This window comes from Phodopus roborovskii, unplaced genomic scaffold (assembly GCF_943737965.1).
Source record: "Phodopus roborovskii unplaced genomic scaffold, PHOROB, whole genome shotgun sequence".
NCBI lineage: Eukaryota > Metazoa > Chordata > Mammalia > Rodentia > Cricetidae > Phodopus > Phodopus roborovskii.
In genome coordinates, this window is record NW_026126547.1 from 5,422,536 (window position 1) to 5,441,228 (window position 18,693).

The 18,693-nt window shown below is 44.9% G+C and overlaps 1 protein-coding gene across 15 annotated transcripts in view; it reads left to right on the forward strand.

Moving 5' to 3' along the window:
* Positions 1-7,712: 7,712 nt before the first annotated feature.
* Ikzf1 (IKAROS family zinc finger 1) overlaps positions 7,713-18,693 on the forward strand; it is a 183,473-nt gene continuing 172,492 nt past the window's right edge. For 4 of the 15 annotated variants that reach the window (XR_007835538.1, XM_051200678.1, XM_051200686.1 and 1 more), the window contains exon 1: positions 7,721-7,867. Coding sequence is in view for 10 of the 15 variants with exons in the window: in XM_051200678.1 (XP_051056635.1) it covers positions 7,810-7,867 (58 nt within the window). In the remaining 5 variants the exon portion in view is untranslated. Of the gene's footprint in view, positions 7,868-8,402; positions 8,626-8,646; positions 9,136-12,852; positions 13,049-18,693 lie in introns of those variants that run through there. The other 11 variants (XM_051200688.1, XM_051200687.1, XM_051200690.1 and 8 more) reach the window with 11 other exon arrangements.

The following is an 18,693-nucleotide window of genomic DNA, read 5'->3' on the forward strand; positions in this document are numbered from 1 at the left end:
CAAACATCTACTTTCCCTCCATCAACGGGGAGTAGGCCCTTTTGTACATTTAACAAATTCAAGCAATTTAGCAACTGGGTTAAAGTCTATGTAAAGTACTTCAACAACATGGGAAATGAAGACACTGGTCTTCTGTCTGAGAATTGGTTAATGGAAGGCATGAAGTCTCAAAACGCGCACAACAGTGGGTTCTTACAGTGCTGCCTAATGCACTGCTGGGAAAACCTTGAGAAGTTTCCCATCACGGGGGGAGGCGGGTTGACAGTTTTTGCCTTTGCTGTCAGTTCCACTGTGGGAGGCTCCTAAATTTATTATGCCTAGGAAAGGATTCTAGCACACTCGTATCTCACAAGAAGCAAAGAAGCAAGGCATTCAATGTGTCCTTCAATGAGAACCGTTACCCCCTACTATGAGTGTACAGAGGCCAATTTAGGCAAGCATATGGGTAGTGGCCAACGAGCTCTTCTCTGTCTACCTTGGTCAAAGGGAAGCTGAGCAAGAATTCAGTCCCACTTGCCTTTGTATATCAGGCAGTTTAACTTAAAATATGTATACTCAAATTAAAACCCAGAATTGTAACAGTGGAGTGGTAGCATTTCCCACCGGCCTGAGAGTCTCTACCCCATGTGATTTTTAATGAGTAAACAAAATGCTCACCATTACCTATTGGACAACCATCTGTGAAGCAGTAGTTTGGGGTCATTAAGCGATGACTGTGTTTCCTATATTTAAACAAATCTGTCATTACCTGGGAGGCTCCTGAACCTCAGTTTCCTCATCCACAAAATAAGAGTGGTAATGTGGTCCAACTTCCTGGGGAGGGGACTCTGGAGTGCTTTTTGCTGATTAGCTCGGAAGCCCTGCAAATATCAATCTCTGAGTGCTATGCAGGCTGCCGCACTCTACGTTAGGCGCCGGGAGCTTTCACTGACATCAACGGGAGCTCCAGGAATGAAGAAGAAATATGTAGCAGGAGAGATGGTCCAGAGCGTTTCCATGGCGATTATGAAGTACACTGCAGTGCTAGAGGGCGGCAGCTAAGTGTGTGATTATCGACCGCTGCATTTGGGTTTGCTGGGAGAACTGCTGCATCAAATAGTCCACTCAAATGACATCAATCATTAGGTGCAATGTTGTCTTATGGGCTTAATGGCATTGGAATCTAAGGGGCCAAAAAACCTGCCCTCTGAGGCGAGCAATGGGCTCTCCAAAGGCTGAAGCACTTGCAAAGTTAGAACTGCCTTTTGCTTTAGCTAATAGCAAATAGTCTAATAAAAAGGTAGTTAAAACACCATGTAGCTTTTGAGCATCACACAACCAATAACCATATCTGTTCTTAGCTTCACCAATGGAGCCAAATTCCCAGTTCTACCCCAAAGTTAGGCATTCAGCTTGCCACCTTTTAAACATAGCCACAGAAGATATCCCCAACTGTAGTCAACTCTTCTGTGAATATTTGCATGCCCCTTATTTCAAATTGTGGCAAAATATGGCATCTTTGTTCTGTAAATCTCTTTTCAATGGTAGCCTTTGCTGTCACCTATAAATTAAAACTATTCCTTCTCCTGGACTTCAGGGTCATTTGTTACAACTTACAGGAAACACTGTGCCTGGCAGAAAGTGTTTGTAAGATATAATCATAGAAAATAAGGGATATTCAAATGAGAAGTCAACCCTTTGGCTTAATTGCAAAACAGTGTGTAAGCACAAGAAAATTGTGAATTTGAGCTCTGAAGTGGAAATAAAGTTGCTACCATCTGAGAAGCATATCTTAGAAAATGAGTTCTTTTTCTTCATTAGAACAACATATCTGCAAGTAATAAGAATATTATGAGTAAGTATTAATGGAGCACATTGCCACTGGGCTGTGTGTAGCTTCAGAATACATATCTGTAAATAATTTTTAAATCATCAAGCTTAAACAAAGAAAAGTTTACTCTTGGCCTTACTAAAATAGAAGATATTTTCATTCCTACAGAAATAAAAACATATAAGATGTTATATGATACTTTCCTAATACAACCAAATATACATACCATTATCATACCAAAGGTTGTAATTGAAAAAATCATCTTTGTTTCCTCTTTTGAAAACAAATAGAAAATGAACAGAATAATGTACAGGTAAGAACAGCATGAATAAAATTATTAACCTTTCTATGGACCCAAGAAGGAAAGAAACTGGGAATATTCTTGTGCTGAGTCCTTTCCCTCTAGGAGACTTAAACAAGTCAAGAAGAAATATCACAGTGCACCTGAACTTGGAGTCCAGAGGGGCATGAGAAGCAAAGAGAAGGGGGCCTCTTCTTGCTGCAATATTAGGAACACAGCAACCATGCACAAACATGCACACTGCAAAACTAACCTGCCCATCAGTCTATCGTGCTGTCATGGCGTGCAAGCAAAATGTGTTTCTTAAGTTTGGAAAGTCTTATAAATCCTTCAAAATATGGCACTATTAAATGCAAACTTTCTCAGTGTCTGTTCAAGGATTAAGTCATTGAGGAAACCACACACACACACACACACACACACACACACACACACACACACGAGTACCCAAGTGTGCACTCACACATATACACACATACAGTCTCTACATTAAAGAAAACAAAGTAAATGTTAATTAAGACATGAGGAAATAAACAAGTGCTGTGGAAAAGAACAGAGAGAGAAAAGGGAAGGGTCGGCTGTGCTGTGCTGTCAGAGAGAGCTAGTGATGCTCTCAGTGTGACAGTGGCAACTGAGGAAGATGAGGCAGGAAAGGGGGCCAGCAGGTAGATATCCATGCTAACATTCTAGAAGACAGAACAGTAAGTGCACACTCAGTAGCCAGTCTGGAGTATCGGAGAAGAACTAACCTGGGCAAAATGGCAGGAAGTGGAGACAAAGCAGAGAGCAGCTAGACAGGAGAGGTCTGGTGACAGAAGGAAAGAGAGGGAAGTGTCTAGGGTCTCCTAGGCATGGGCTGTGATCAGGAGAGCTGGCTTCGACTTCTATAAAGAAGCTATCCAACCTGGCACAGCTTCTTACCAGACATCTCTGACCTCCATGTGGAACAAGACAGAGGTGAGCAGGGTGACTGTGGGGAGCATGGAAGATAGGGCTCCCATCCAGCAGAGCCAGCAGGAGCTCCTGAGAGACTGGATGGCAGGAAAAGGGAATAAATGTAAATGACTAAGTAGTCTCTGGTTGGTATTCACTGAGATGAAGCAAGCAGGTAAGGGACAGATCCATTTGTGACACAGAAAATACAGGATGCCAGTTAGAATTTCAGGGGAAGGTGCTAAAGAGACAGTGAGGTATACCAGGCTAGAGTTTAAAAGGAGGTCCGAAGCATAAGTGTTGATATTAAGTATCAGCAGTGCATTAAACTCTGATGGGGAAGAGGCCTTCAAGTCCCTGATGACTAAGAGACCTGTGCCTCACCTGAATAGTGCCATCATTTGGGAAGGAAGTTAAGTTGCCCATGACACAGGAGAAAAAAAAGTCAGATAAACACAGAGTCCTGAAATATTTCACTCACCGAAATAATCTGAAAACCTTGTATAAAACTGAGGTGGGGGGGGGGTCTTTAAAATACAACATGAAATAAGTAGCCTCTTGATACCTTCCAGGCAAGCCACATTTGGCTTCCACTGCAGATTTTTTTCAGCTTTCCTCAGGAAAAAAAAGGAAGGGAGGGGGGAATGAAAGGAAAGAAGGAAGGAAGGAAGGAAGGAAGGAAGGAAGGAAGGAAAGAATTAAAAAATGGTGTGTTTGCAACTTAGTCTAGGTTAATCCCAATGGAGAACCTGGGAGCAACTTCCAGTCTGTCTTCTAGAGTAATATCTTAAGAACTTTTGGAGGTTCCTCCAAGCAGGGGAAGTGTAAGGGCCACAAAGGAAGAAACAGCTGGAGAAAGAAGTTTTGGACAAGGATGAGCAATCAGGAAGCAACCAGAGGAAGGGGCCTCCTGGATCTGGAAAGAGAAAATTACCTTATGGTTGAGAAAACTGGCAAGATTTGTATACCAACCCAACCACTTAAAAATGGAATTCTACAAAATACTAAACACATATTCATGCTTAGAAGCCACTGCAAGATTACCATGTGTTAACTCATCTAGATGCCAAAACATTTCTGAGCAAAGTCTTACTGCTATTGTTATTACGATGATTATGTTTGCCATTTTACAAAAATGAAACTGAGGCATAGAGAAGCCTACTACCTGTAGATCAACCAAACAGCTTTGCTCAGGCTTCTGTCACTCAACTGCTAGTCTCAAGGGCAGAGAATTGACCCTCTTTGACCTTCAATGTTATGTAAGGGCTGCATCTGCTATGGGTGTTGGGCCTGGGAACCCCCATCAGAGAGCTCAGTCAGGTTCAGGGAGGGTATCACAAACTACCATTAATCTTTGTATAGGTGTTTTGTTTTGCTTTTGGAAAGGGGACTTTTTAAAGGAACCCTGCCTGGCTGTGGAGAAAAAAAACATCTCCTTTTGCTTTGGGTCCTCTTCTTGCCTCTTCTCCTTTCATGTGCCCATGAAGCTTCCCTGGCTCTAGTAACCACTGAGTTTCACCCTTCCTGTTCAAAGAGGATTTTTCTGGACACATTTTGGGATGAACTGCATTATCTAATGGTCCTTCTGCTGCACAAGATCCTGAGCCCTGTAGAGAGCAAGACCATACATTCCTTATGCTTTATTATGATGCCGGATGTGTCCAACAGCACCTGAAATTATAGCTAAGTATTTTCTGAACAAGTAAATCGTTACATGCTGCCTGCATATTTATATTGTCAAAAATGGCATTCCAAGCCTTTCTTGTCTAGCAGACTTAACAGAGTTTGCCACAAGCCTAGTATCGTCTTCATTCTGGCTTTCTCAGGTAGGAGGGATATCTATTTGTCCAGACTCACTCAAAACATTTTCAGAATTTTTTTCTTCAGAGAGCTTTTACTATAAATCTCTTGTCTCCAAATCATTATTTCTGATTTTAACGTCTAAGAAAATAATACCGATTTTAAAGATCAATTATTTTGAACCAAATCTTATAAACCCCAAAATAATATGGTGAAGGGATTTCTGAGAAGAATTGGGAGGTGATTGTGAGCTGTGGCACACCTTCATGAGATGTGAGTGGGAATGAGTCTGAGGTGTGACTAGATTCAGAAGCAGAGTCAGGGAAGAGACAGAGGGGACCTTTTCCTGGTTGCCAAGGGAGCTAGCCCACAGAAGGGTTTCTCCTGGTGTTCCTGGGAAGGCTTTCCAGTCAGCCACAGCCAGAGGGACCCTCACCTGTCCCTCAGTCTGCTGCTCCATCACTTCAGCAGGAGGTGGGAGCCTGTGGTCTGTGAGTAAAAGGAAGGAAACCAGAATGGGAACTTGAAGCCAGGATCAAGGACGTCACCCACCCCAGCAGTCACCACTGGTGTCCAAAGACACAGAAGCAGAAGCTGGAAGTCATGAAAACTGGGAAAGAGAAACTGAAGGATTGCTCCTTGTTAAAATAGTTTCATACAACTCCAGGGCCTGGCCTCAGGTTCTTGTGCCTTATCAGACGGAGTTAGCAAAGTTCTCCTGAGATAACGAGCAACACCGGATTCTTCTCCCATTACTGGAGGAAAAGGAACATGCACTAGACAGCTGTTTAACAGATCCCTTAACACTGAAGAAAACGCTATTTGTATTAACAATGACATAGAGGACATGGTAACACATGCCTGTGACCGTAGCACTTGGGAGGGAGGTGGAGGCAGGAGGATGAGGAATTCAGTGTCATCTTCTGTTACATGGTGAGTTTGAGGCCAGCCTGGGATACATGTGACCCTGTCTGGAAGAGGGAGAGGGAAGAAAAGAGGGAGGGAGGGAGGCAGGGAAGGAGGGAGGGAGGCAGGGAGGGAGGGAGGGAGGGAGGGAGGGAGGGAGGGAGGAGAAACACAATTTTTAAAAGAAGAGTGTCTTATTTCATCTAGTCTCACCTAAGGATCAACATCACTGTGGACAAAGGAGATACACCTCAGAAGAGAATCTCAACTTGGGAGAGCTCAGGCGACTTCTGAAAACTGACAGCTTGTTAGCTGAATCACAGAACCCAGACACCCTTCTACTCTGTAGAATTCACTTTCCCTTAAAGTGTCTCCCAGCCCCTGTGAGAACCAAGTCCCCAGCTGAGTCCTCACAGTTCTAAGCTGAGAACAGGGAGCCTCAGGTTAATTCCATGGGTGGTGTTGACTCTTTCAACAAAACTCTATCAAACCAAAGAACTGGTAATTCAGTGGTGCTTCCTGAACACAGAAAATGCTAATTCTCTAACACTTTGAAAATGGCAATACATGTTATTAATTCATAAATAATATGGCAAGCATAAAAGTATCTTGGGGTTTTTTTCTAAAGGTCTTTTAAGTGACCTCTGGTTTCCTGGTATCCATCCAGAGACCCCAAGTTGTAACCAGCTACTTCAGCTCCATCTGCTTATGGGGGAGTGGTAAACGGGAACCTACTCACAATATGCCCCCCACTACACAGAGATATTGATGGTTAATGGGCTGAATAGTAAATGACAGTTGCTGATACTTCTGCTCCTCAGGCAGAAGGATCCATATAGATCCTTCTTAACTCTCAAATGATCCCTTGGGGAAGATTTTATCATCACCCCCAAGTTATAACAGGAAATGGGCTCAGTTAGAGGATGTAAGGCCATAAGATAATATGGGAAAGCCCAAGGGATCTGGACTTGTAGGCTTAGTAGCAGGCACCTTGCTAGGATGACCGTGTCTGAGTCCATTCACAAGAAACCAGGCACACATTTAAAGAGACATATCTGAAGTCTACGTGAGCTTGAGTATCTAAGAACTAGGGATGAAGACCCCTTCCTGGCCACGCATCTAACCTCCCCTTGCACCTCTCACTTTATAGACAGTTACAGTCTCAGTGAATCCTGGCAGGGCTGCTCCAGAGTCACCATGCTCTGGGATACAAACAAGGAAGACAGCCAGAGTTTGGAACACACAGGAAAAGCAGAGAGTTAGCAATAGATCCAAAGGCAGTTTCCGGCCTCCCTGGGCTTTTACTCTTGAGTTGACTGGCTCAGGATCTCTGTACAATGGAACATCTGTAGGAACAAACTGAGTACTAGATGTGTTGCCTAAGTGGCCCGAGAAAACTTTGTGTATGTGTTGATTGGGCTCATGGTGGGAGGCGCGGTGGGGGGGGGGTGTCGGTGGGGTTGGAAAGGACCCCTGTCAGCAGGGGCAAAGTCTGTCATTGAGGTGCATGGGTCCTGCTATGGCAGCCTCCTCAGCCAGACCATAATCATCCTGGACAGCTGTGTCCCCAGCCACACTCAACTGCCCTGAAGTCACATCTTCTCCCTGTGGCTGTGGCTCACTCCTCTTGCCACCTGGGAAGCCTGTGACTTACCCCTTTGAGGCCCTCAATCTTCCTCCCAGCCCCTGTAGCTCTGAAGGATGCTCCAGAGTTTTATTTTGTGCTTTACTAAGTGGCTTCGAAACGCAGTGAGGTAAGGGTCCCCGTCAGGGACACTGCTGTGTCTGCGGAATTCAATATTCTCCCTCTGTGCTCAGGGTTAAGGATTGCCTGGCCCCCTTCGGGTGTGGCCCAGCTAATCAGAACGACGATGGGCTCTTTTGTAGAGTGTAAAGGGTGCGGTGTCAGAAGCTGCAGTCCTGTTTCTACGCAGGCACTCGGTGCATGACTCGCCAGGGAGAGGTCTGAGGCGCCTGCCGTGGAGCGAGGTGTAGGATTGCTTTGCTCCAACCTTTGCCCGCAGACCCCTTCCACGCTGGCGCGTGCACACGGGCCAGGATGGAAGGCGCCATCCTAACTTCTGCTGTGAGCAGGTGGGAGGGAAGAGACGCGAGAGGTATTCCATTGGTTGCCTGGGAAAATGAACTGCACCTTCTTCCCCTCACTCGCACAGGATTAACTTTTCCCACCCCCTAGGGTGGGCATTAGTACCTTGGGGTCTGAGCTCGAACGTGGGAGCCCAGGAGTCCCAGTTCTAGGGATTTGGCTCTGCACAGGCAGCGGGTGCTCCTAGACACCGGAAAAAGTGCCTTACAGTGTCCCCTGTCCCTCGAGTCCCTCGACTGGGCGAGCGCGCCCGTGTCGCGACCACCCGGCTGTCCCGCGCGTGGCGCTGTGGCCGGGAGGCCCCTCCCCCTCCCCGCGGGTCCGCACGTGCCGCACCCCTGCGGGTTGAGCGCGGGTCCCGCAGTGGAGCGGCTGAGCTGGGCTAACCTGCGGGCAAAGCGCCGGTCGCCGCATCCCGCACGGGGCAGCGGCGCGATGCTGCGCTGGAATGAGGAAGCTTGGCTGCAAGGGGAGGGCCCGGGCGCGCTGCGCGCGGGGGTGGCGGCGGCGCGCCGAGCGGGCCCGGCGCGGGCGAGCGGGCTGCAGCCGCCGGCGGCGCCAGCAGGTACGGCCGGTGCCCGCCGCCGCCCGGCGACCCTCGGCGGCCGAGCCCCAGCTCCGCGCGACTGCAAACTTTGTGCGAGCGGCCCGGCAGGCAGGTCGCAGAGTTGCGGTCCCGGCGGCGGGCGCGGTGACGGGACAGCTCTCTGCCCGGCTCCTCGTCCTCGCCCCGTGTCACGAAACCGCGAGGTGTTACGCGCGGGCCGGGTGGGCTACGGGACGGACAAGCAGAGCGGGAGGCGGGTCGCGTGTACCACCCCAAAGTTTCCACCGTGCGGGACGAGGGACGCGCGCTCCGGGCGGCCGCAGGTGGCGGCGCGGTGAGCCCGGGCCAGGTGCGCTGCCCGGGGGCGGCGCTGTAGCGCGGGACGGCCGGCGGCCCGGGGCTCCAAGCCCGGTCGGAGCCGCGGGGGGCGGGGAGTGTGGCGAGAAATGGGGAACAATGCGAGTGAGCAACTTGAGGAAGTCATTGTGAAAGCAAGCTGGGAATTGCTCCGAGGCCAACTTAGCAGGGCACTCTAACAAGTGCCTGCCCTGCGCGGCCGCGCCCCGGCCGGCGACAGCGGCAGCCCGGCGCAGTGCAGCCCATCCCGGGACACTCGACCGTGGCAGGCGGAGACCGAGTAGGTCCCGCGGGGTGCAGGAGCCCCAGATAACCGGCTGCTCTTCGCGCCCCAGGATCAGTCTTGGCCCCCAAAGCGCGGCGCACAAATCCACGTGAGTGTTTTCAAATTGAATTTCAGTAGGAAAACTTGGGGTAACTGGTGGATTTTTTTTTTTTTTTTAAATTAGAAGTAGGAAAGAAAGGAAAGTCATTCGAAATCCATAGTGTCAGAGTCCCTCACGTCAATCTTTTCCTTTCTGAAGACTGTGAGAACTTTAACTAAAGCCTCTGCCTTTCTAGGCTGGGGCAGCAGGTGCGAGACCAGGCCAGCCTGAGGCACTTCTGAGTAGCCTGCCGTCCCACGAAAAGCATGCCCAGCTCATGTGTAGGCTTATATGGGCAGATCTAGCGTGATCACAGAAACAAGCATTTCCAAAGTCGTGGATAAAGACTTTCCTAATTTTGGGTGCGATAGCTATTTGCTTTACTGGTAAGATCCAGTCTGAGTTTGCTTTGTGCAAGACGGAAATTATCTGGGTACTGAAAACGTACTTTGCTCATCGCAGTGTGTGATCCCAGGTCATGCAACTACAGCAGGGAGACCCTGTTATCAAATAAGCATCAGGAAGCTTGCAATTTATTTGATTTTTTTAAATTGCCAAACATCACTAGTAATTCCCAAGGAATATTATGATCCTTTGATTTCCTTCTAATTTGGAAGCTCAGGACATCTGGTGACCCAAAGAGGTACCAACACAAAAGGTCTGAGCCAGTAGCAGTGTCCATATTCTCTTGGGCTGGAGCCCACCCAGAGTGAATGTTAACGTGTGGTTTGCTCAAGTTACCCACGCATAATTTCTCTCCCTGCTGCAGACAACGTATTTCCATCTTTGAGCTGCCTTGTTTTCAACTTCCAGAACCAAAGTGGTGTTAAGGAAATAGCTCTTTATGGCCCAACTTTACTGTAAAAGAAAATTTAAAACGTCGAAAATGCATAAAATGTATAATATTTCTCATAGACATTGAAATGCTTTTAACGATTAGTTCCTTTGGGTAATGAATGGAGAGGGGGATGACATCTGTAAGAAAATTTCAGAGCCTGCCTTAGTTTCTTTGTTTGACGATATTTGTTCTATGAGATTAATTGAACCCATTCAATTTTTTTCTATGAGATTTTTAAAGTAAAAATTTAAACACTACTCATATTAGGATGTGTCCAAATGGTTTCAGTGACAAATCAGATTATTTGGGATGTGACTCAAAATTTAAACGGGGACAAGTATCTATGACAAAAGATTGATGTGCTCACATTGGATCGGCACACATAATGTGGGCACATCCATGTAAATGACAGTGGAGTATTTTACATTCATTACCATTTGTTTTTATGAAAACATGTATAATTTCCTATTTCCCCACAAACATACATGCTTTTTTTTTTTTAATTGTAGAAAAGGAGAATGGGCTTCCCAGACTTACAATCCACTAGAGATGATGGTCAGAACGTTTTAAGTCTATTGGCTTTGGTTTGTTGTTCATGGTGATAATTAAAACCTAGAGTTAAGAAATTCCAAAGTACTTGTTTGTTTAATTCATTGGTGTTTTAACTGGAAAGCCAAACCCCGAGACTCCACTCCCCTCCCCAAATTTAGGAGCATCCTTGCAATTATGGCCCACCATGCTGGCCTCACAGGCAGATACTGGCTGCTAATGAAAGTGTGGGAGTGGGTTGTCTGATTCTTTTGAGAAGTTTGTGTGCTGTGTCCTAAAGAGAAAGCAAATGGGGTTGCTCTTGCAGCACTTTCATTGTCTAAAAATTAAGATCACACTGAATTTATTGGCCAAAAGATCTAATGACCAGCAGGGCCATAGGCCCTTGCATTTTCTACTTCACTGGATACTGAGTGTAAGAATAATGTTTCTTTGCTTTGGGGAAGTTTTTTTCCTTTATTTGAATTTGTGAGTTTCATATGTAGTTATCATAACAGTACACTGTTCATGAGAATGTCAGAAATTCAAGGGGAGTGTGTGTGTGTGTGTGTGTGTGTGTGTGTGTGTGTGTAATATATCAGGGTTACTCACATTAATATATACAGGAAATAAATTACATGTGTACACCTGCTTACACAGGTACACATCACACACATTGTATGGTGTGAGAGAGGCTTGAAAATGTCAATAAAAGAAGTTTTAACATTAATATACACCTAACATGAGGGATAGATTTCCTTTATCTTATTAATTTTTTTACTTTTTAATATAAAATAAAATGGTTTCTTTATCATAGTAAATTTGGGCATAGATAATGTTAGTTTTATAATATTAGGTAATTTTAACTGGTTGCCAAAGTTTGCACATTCATGTACTGCTACTGAAGTTAGTCAAGATTCATCAAGACTAGCATGAATGGCAGAGGTATGTCCTAATAGTGGACATTTCAAAACAGTCTCTCTATTAAATAAGTGGTACTTGCTGTGTTCTAAGGAGAATGATGGAAGTGAATTCAACCTCAGAAGGCAAACCAGGCACCTTGGAGTTCCTTGGGAACCGTTAGCTTCCTATGCCTGTTTTTAAGACTGGCAAATGTTTTGGGACATTGTGGTTCCTCCTTCTAGCCGAAGCGCATGCTCTGACTAGAAACCTATGAACAGGACTATTCTCTTTTGTAGCTTTCTCATGGTGCTTCGTTTCATAGTTAACTGTGTGAACATTGCATTTTACAGGAAAACACATGAAATGTAATTGCAACAAGTGATCCCTCCTGGGGATACAGGGAGAGAGACAGAAATCCATTTCACATCTTGAAAGATCTTGGTTTCTGCTCAAAAAAAAAAAAAAAAAAAAAGACACTTTTTTTGTTTGATTTGGTTTTTGGTTTTTCAATCTAGGTTTTAGGATCCCTGAATGTCAGAGAATTAGCACTAAACATACACACATACACACACAAAATATGGATGACTAGTTATGGAGAAGTGAGGTTCTGTTAGAGTCTTGGGTCAGCACCCCAAATAAACAGTAATGAAACTGTTTCACTGGTGGCGCTGATGCGATGCTCACACTGCTGTTCCTCATATAAACCAATGCCTTTTCACAGCCCTTTCAATTTAATATTTGGCTTCATACCTCAGGTTACTTTGTCCCGTTGCTAGAATATATACTCCTGGTCTTCAAATTTCACTGCCATCTCATTGAAAGTGTTTGTTTGATATGGCCTTTAGCTGCTGGTTGATAATGTAGCAATTATTTTTAAGACATGTGTAAGCATTTTTGCATATAGTACCACGTGTTATAAATGAGCCATAACCACCCAACAAAACATGATTTGCAAGAAACTTTCTAAGGGGGAGAAGTAGATGTCTGCCCTGGCGTTGGGGTACCCTATTGGTTCTTCATGAAGAAGTCCCAAAGGAACACAGCTGGTACAATCTAAGGACAACTGGGAAATTATTCCCATTGGCATTTTCCCATTTTCATGTTTGACGGTGATAAATAAGTGGATGCCTGTGTGTCCTCAGCCAATGGTAATAAACTGGTTTTTTGTTTTGTTTTGTTTTTAAGTCAAAAAGCCCAAGTCTCAGCATGTAGGCCATTGGTCTTCTGCTTCATAGGCCTGTCCCAGCTGCTTTTCTCCTGTGGCCATTTCTTGCCAGGGGGGGAAGTCACAATTCCTGTGACTAAAAGAACACCCCTTTCCATCCTGTCTGACAAATCAGACATCCGAATGATTTCTGAACTCACTTTGGTTAGGACAGGAAGCACAGGCTCCCTTCCTGTGTGAGTTTCCCTGAGAGAAAAAGAGCTTCCCTCCTCCTTTGCATACTTGGTGGCTGGTTCCACCTTTCTCTGAGCCCCAGTGGTGTGTGGAGGCAGCCTGGGACCTTGGAGGAAGAGAAAGAGGGATCTGAGGCCCAGCAGGGACCAGGGTCCTTCCCAGGTGGCTACTCAGAAAGCACTCAGACCAAGTCTGGATTTGTGTGGGAGAGAGAGGCAGCTCTTATTTGGTCTTGGGGAGGCCCAAGCTTGTTGGTGAGTGTCACATGGTTTGGCTTCTCAGTGTACTCTCTTGGCTTGAACTAGCCAGTGATCTTTCCATCTCCTGCTGGGGGTTTTGGTGAGCAGCCACTCTCTGGCACCCCTGCCCTGTCTCGGCTGATGGAAAGCATCATTAGGCCCCATCTGTGTGTTCTGCTCTCAAGTTAGCCCCATGCTCCACCTCCTGACGGCTTGTGGCATGGGGCCACGGCTTAATGAATTGCTTAAAGTGGGCCCTAATTAGAGCAAAAGAACGTTCTTCATATTTTCTCAATCGAGTGTGCAGTGATAGATTTTTCTTCAGAAAGCAGCTCACCTCTGCAGCAAATCTGACACTTGCCGCCATTTTCAAAACAGAAGTTTAAGATGACTGGTGGAGAGCTAGGTGTAATGGACTACAGAGTCAGTAGAGAAACCTGGCACTGGCACTGTCTCAAGCTGTAATATGTTTTCCTTTCTTTCCACATTCTCTACCCTTCTCTTCCTTTCTTTTTTCTGTCGCATGTGGTATTTTGACTAAATGATTGCAACAATTACCAGAGTGTTCTTCAAAGTCTTCATATGTATGGAATAGATTGTGTGTGTGTGTGTGTGTGTGTGTGTGTGTTGCATTTTTGAGATTACACAGTGATTCTACACTCTATATCATTTTCTGTTATGCACAAACTGTTGGGAGATGAACAGTGTGGTTTGGAATAAACTTCTGCCAAAGCTTGGCATTCAGTGGGTTTTGATTCTTTTCTATCACATTTTTCACTGGTAAATTTGGAGCAAATAGAATTCCACAGGATAGTTCCTTCACCCTGATGGGGAAAATGTTTAATTTAGCAACTTTAAGAGACATGAAAATGAGGAGCTGACCTTTTATCAGCTTAGCTCAGGCACTCTGAAATGTGTCCCAGTGCTTTTAATGCAAACTGGAGAAAGCCATCGACCCCCTAGCGCGAGCCCCACTTTTAGTCTGAGAAAAAGTGACCTTTTTTCCCTTGTTTGTGCTGAGTTTTGTGTAGAGTAGAAAATTAAAGTGATATTCAGAGAGACCCTATTGTAAAAACAGGTAAATTGTCTACTGTACATCATCAAATGAAAACCAGCTGCTAATTATGTCAGGTGCTTAAAGCAAAGGTTGTCTGTTACTTTTTAAAATAGACTTGGAAAGTTTTAGCTCTTTTCCACCATGATGGTGTGTGTGTGTGTATGTGTGTGTGTGTGTGTGTGTGTGTGTGTGTGTGTGTGTGTGTGTGACGGAATTTGAAGGATTTTCACTTTAATTAGGGTCATGTGGGATTTTTGTCAAATAATGAACTTTTTGGAAAAAGACTTAAGAGTGTTGAAAACTCATTATTCCCGTGTGTTGGGAGACGGCAGAACAGTCTGAGCAGGCATCAAAACCAAGGTTCTCTGTGCTTGACTTTTTCTGCCGATTATAAATAGACACACCAATTTTTGTAACTGTACAAATGAGGAAGCTGTAAGACTCCATGAGGTTCAGCTGATGCCCCTCATCTCCTGGGTTTGCATGGAGGCCTTGTAGGCTGAAGGTGAAGGATTATAACATCCATCCAAATAGCCTGGCTTGGGTGAACACATGTCACACACGGGTCTCCATCTTGCTCATGATATGTGGTATTTGTATGAATGTCTTGAGAATGTTCCATGGTCTGCGTCAGGGAACACTGCTACTGAGCCATCTCATAGAGAGAAATAAACATAGACATTCCTTAGGATCTTACTAGAAAGCCAGTGCAGACAATCAAGTGGTTATATTTTTGTTGTTGTTGTTGTTGTTTCCGTCATTGTTCAGTTTATTGCCTGTAGTTGTTACCAGATAACTGGTTTTCCCTCTACTGATACTACAAGTGTCTTACTTACCCAGCCAGAAGTTGGGAGAGCAAGGTAACCAAAGTGCTAAAGCCCTTAAAAGACCATAATGTGATTTAGGAAACTCAATTTTTGAATGTAAATTACATTACTGTGCACATAGTTTTGAAATAAGAACATATATATTCATATTTAATAGTTTTTATGAAAAAGTTACTTCACTTTAAGGGATGACAGTTGGTGGCTTTTACAGGTGCTATCAATAAAACTAACACCCACTCCAGTTCTTTAGAGAAAATGGCCACAGAGTCCATGTGGCCTACCCGAACAGAGTGACAGCAAGCAGGACATCAGTGATGTGTCCTCCTCTTTGGAGCAAGGACTAGATGCTCCTTATGTCTGGGGTGTGCCAAAATGGCCTTTTGTGTTTCAAAGACTAAGAGACCAGCATGTGTCACAATGTGGTCGGTGATGGCTCTGACCTGGAACATGAACAGTGTCCCTTTTTAGAAGTAAAATGGAAAGCAGTGTATGCTGGTAGGAAGTACATTTCAGCATCCTCAGTGAGTGACTCAAGTCAGAGTGCCTTCTCAGTTACATTTGCTAAGTCTACATATAAGGATTCCTGGACAATGGGATACTCCTATAAAGATCTGCAGGGTTTGAAGTGTAAGGCCTAAATAAAAGAAAACCAAATAAACTGACCCAAGCCCTTTTTAACCAAAGCAGAGTAGCATTGTAGAAACACCAGCATCAGAGATGTATCTCTCTTAATGTTATGGATAGACAAGTATTTTTCAACACCAACTAGTTTTAAGGTTGGATATTCAAGCGTCCACTTGATAGCGTTTACTTCTCTATCTATATAATTTCACTGCAAAAAGTCCCCATTGGATGTTTTATTTGTTGTAACACTATAATCACTTACGAAATAAAAATAATAATAATGTTGTAAGCTTGGACTTAATCTCTTTGAAAATAAATAAGCAGGAACTTGGGAGAACAGGGCCCTGCTGTCTCTTTATAACAATTACAAACTATCAGCACTTCGGGAGTTATCTGTGTGAATCAGTCTTGTGGAAGCCGTTGCTGTATTTGAAAGATAGAAATCTCATTCGTGCTGCATTTCCCTTGTCTCTCACTACTCCTGGCCATGCACGATGGTCTTCCACAGTGAGAGAGCAGAAGAAAATGTTTCTAAACTTACTCTCTTTTCCCTTAAGTGATGAAGTGTGAAAGGTCATTTATGTTTGAGGAAGCTACTTAAGAAGAGGCCAGAGTTGATGGTCCAAATCAAAGTGTAGCTGCGTGTCTCTCCTTAGCTGCTGGGAGTAGGTGGCCAATGTGGAGCATAGACAGGAAACCCAGCTTTGTTGTGTGAACATGGCTTACCTGAGCAGGGAGGGAGCAAAGGGGACCCTGACTGTCACATCAGAACACTGTGGGCCTCTTGTCTCCAGTGCTGTTTTTTAAAGTAGTCTTTCTTGTGTAAGATCCACCATTTTTTCTCTTTCTTACTCTTGCCCTGGGGTTCACCCTGTTGCCCAGACTAGCTGAAACTAATCTCAAACTCATGTGCCTCTTTGAAGTCATGGGATTACAAGTGTGAGCCACCATGCCTGCCTGGTTCCACCATTTTCTATTACATGCCACAGAACAGGTGCTCAGTCTTGGCTTTATACTAGGAAGTGTTCTTTCTTTATTGTCTGTTCCCTCCCTCCCTCCATCTCGCCCACGCACGTGCGTGCGTGTGTTTGTGTGTATGTGTGTGTGTCCATATGTTCATATGTGTATTGCACCTATGTGTGAAGGCCAGAGGTTAAAATGGAGACTCTCCCTCAATCTCTCCCATAGGATCCCAGGGCAGAGTCTTTCCTGATTGCCTGGCCATCTAGCCTCACAGACCCTTTTTCCCCCACCTCCTAGCACTGGAATTACAGCTGCCATGCTAGGCTTTCTCTGTGAGTTTCTGGGATTAAACTTGGGCTGGCAAGTACTTTACTGACTGAGCCATCTCCTTAGCCCCTTACTGTATTTGTGAAAGACTTCCTCGTTTCCCTTTGGCCCTTCTCCTTTTGCATATCAGTTTCTGCCCACAGAGGGAAAAATGTGAAGCCAGGGCTGCACATCTGAGTGATTTGCCCTGAAGAAGAAGGTTCACAGAACTGCAGGATCCTTCTGCAGCTTTAGCGGAATGTGGGAGGAGGGGCGTGGTGAACGCTAAATTGGATTCCTGTGCTCCTGTTTAAATCTTGTTTTTCATTGTTATTTGCACCAGCAAAAGCTCTGGGAAGTAATCATGAAAACGTGTAGATTGGCAGCTAATTTTTGATAAAATGAAAAGAATCACAGATGAAATAGGAGTGTTCGGAAGTTTTTATGTTCTCCCAACCTGCTTTGTCAAATTGTTCTGCAAACCTAGAAGGTCTGTGACTAGATACAAAGATTTGCATATTGCTGGCCTTTCTTGTGGAGCATTCCTTTTGAAAAACACAGCATAATTTATGTTGATATGATAAATTTGCCAAAAAGTAAAATCTTCAGTGTACAGATGAAAAGACTTGTCTCTCACAAAATAATGTGATTTATTAAAGAGGTCTGTGACTTAGGCATTTTTAATAGGTTATTGTCTTAGACCCACCCCATTTCTCCCTACACACACACACACACACACACACACACACACACACACACACACACGCTTAACTGCCTTCAGAGCAAGCACTGTTGAGTATTTAAGTAGCTAGTCCCAAGTATCCCTGGGGCAGCTTTACCAGCAAGAAAGAAAACTACTGGGTACATGTGCATAACTGCATAACCAGAATTTTATTGTGCTAAAGAAGTCCCGTTATGAAGAAGTTGTCTTGGTTTCAGGCTATTACAAAGTGCAAGTTTATATTCTGGCCTTGGGAATTTACCTTGGGAATAAGGGGCACCTTTCCTTGTCTGTCAGACACTTGGATCTTGGCCACTACGTAGTGCTTACAGAGTTCTTATAGCAGGAATAGCAGAGGGTAGATGTTGTCATCACATGACTGTGGCTTCAGAGCTCAGCTTTGCTGTTGGTTGGATATAGCCTTGGGCAGGCTACTCTTGCTTTGCGACTCTGCTGTCAGCCTCAGTCTTCCCTTCTGTAAAATGGAGATGATAAGGCAGGTCTCCCTAACAAGTAGGTATTGGATGCTAGCTCTGTGCTGGAATCTGAGCCAGCTGTCCAGTACAATGCTGGGCAAGACAGGGTTTCACAGTCTCAGGAAGCTTAACAGTTTCTCACATACAATGAGCTGCCTAAAAGGTACCTGTACTCTTCCATTGGCTATAGACCGGGTCCTCAAGGGTCCCTGTGGAGTATCACTGCACAGAGAGAGAAGGAGAGAGAGAGAGAGAGAGAGAGAGAGAGAGAGAGAGAGAGAGAGAGAGAGAGCACAAGGCAGTTTCAAAAGGAAAAAGACCATTGGCTCTGAAAACAAAAACAAAAGTTGGTATATGGTGCTTTTAAATCTCAGGGACATTTTTCAAAGCTTATGGAAGTACTACGCCTACCAGGTAACAGGCTGGTTTCTAACTGACCTTCCCTTTGCATGCCACGTGCTTAGCAGCTCTCTGATAGCCATACTGTTGGGCTAACTTGAAAAGACAGACATTTGTGGTTTCTGACTGGCAAGCTCACTCAGCTTGAGAAAATTCTGGAAAGACACTGGGCTATGACATCAGGCACCACCGGGAGATATGGTTGCTAAAGGAAGATCTTCTAGTGATCCTTGGGGACTTGTGTGCTCCTCGGCTCCATTAATCCCTCTTCTGGGCCTTGCAAGTTT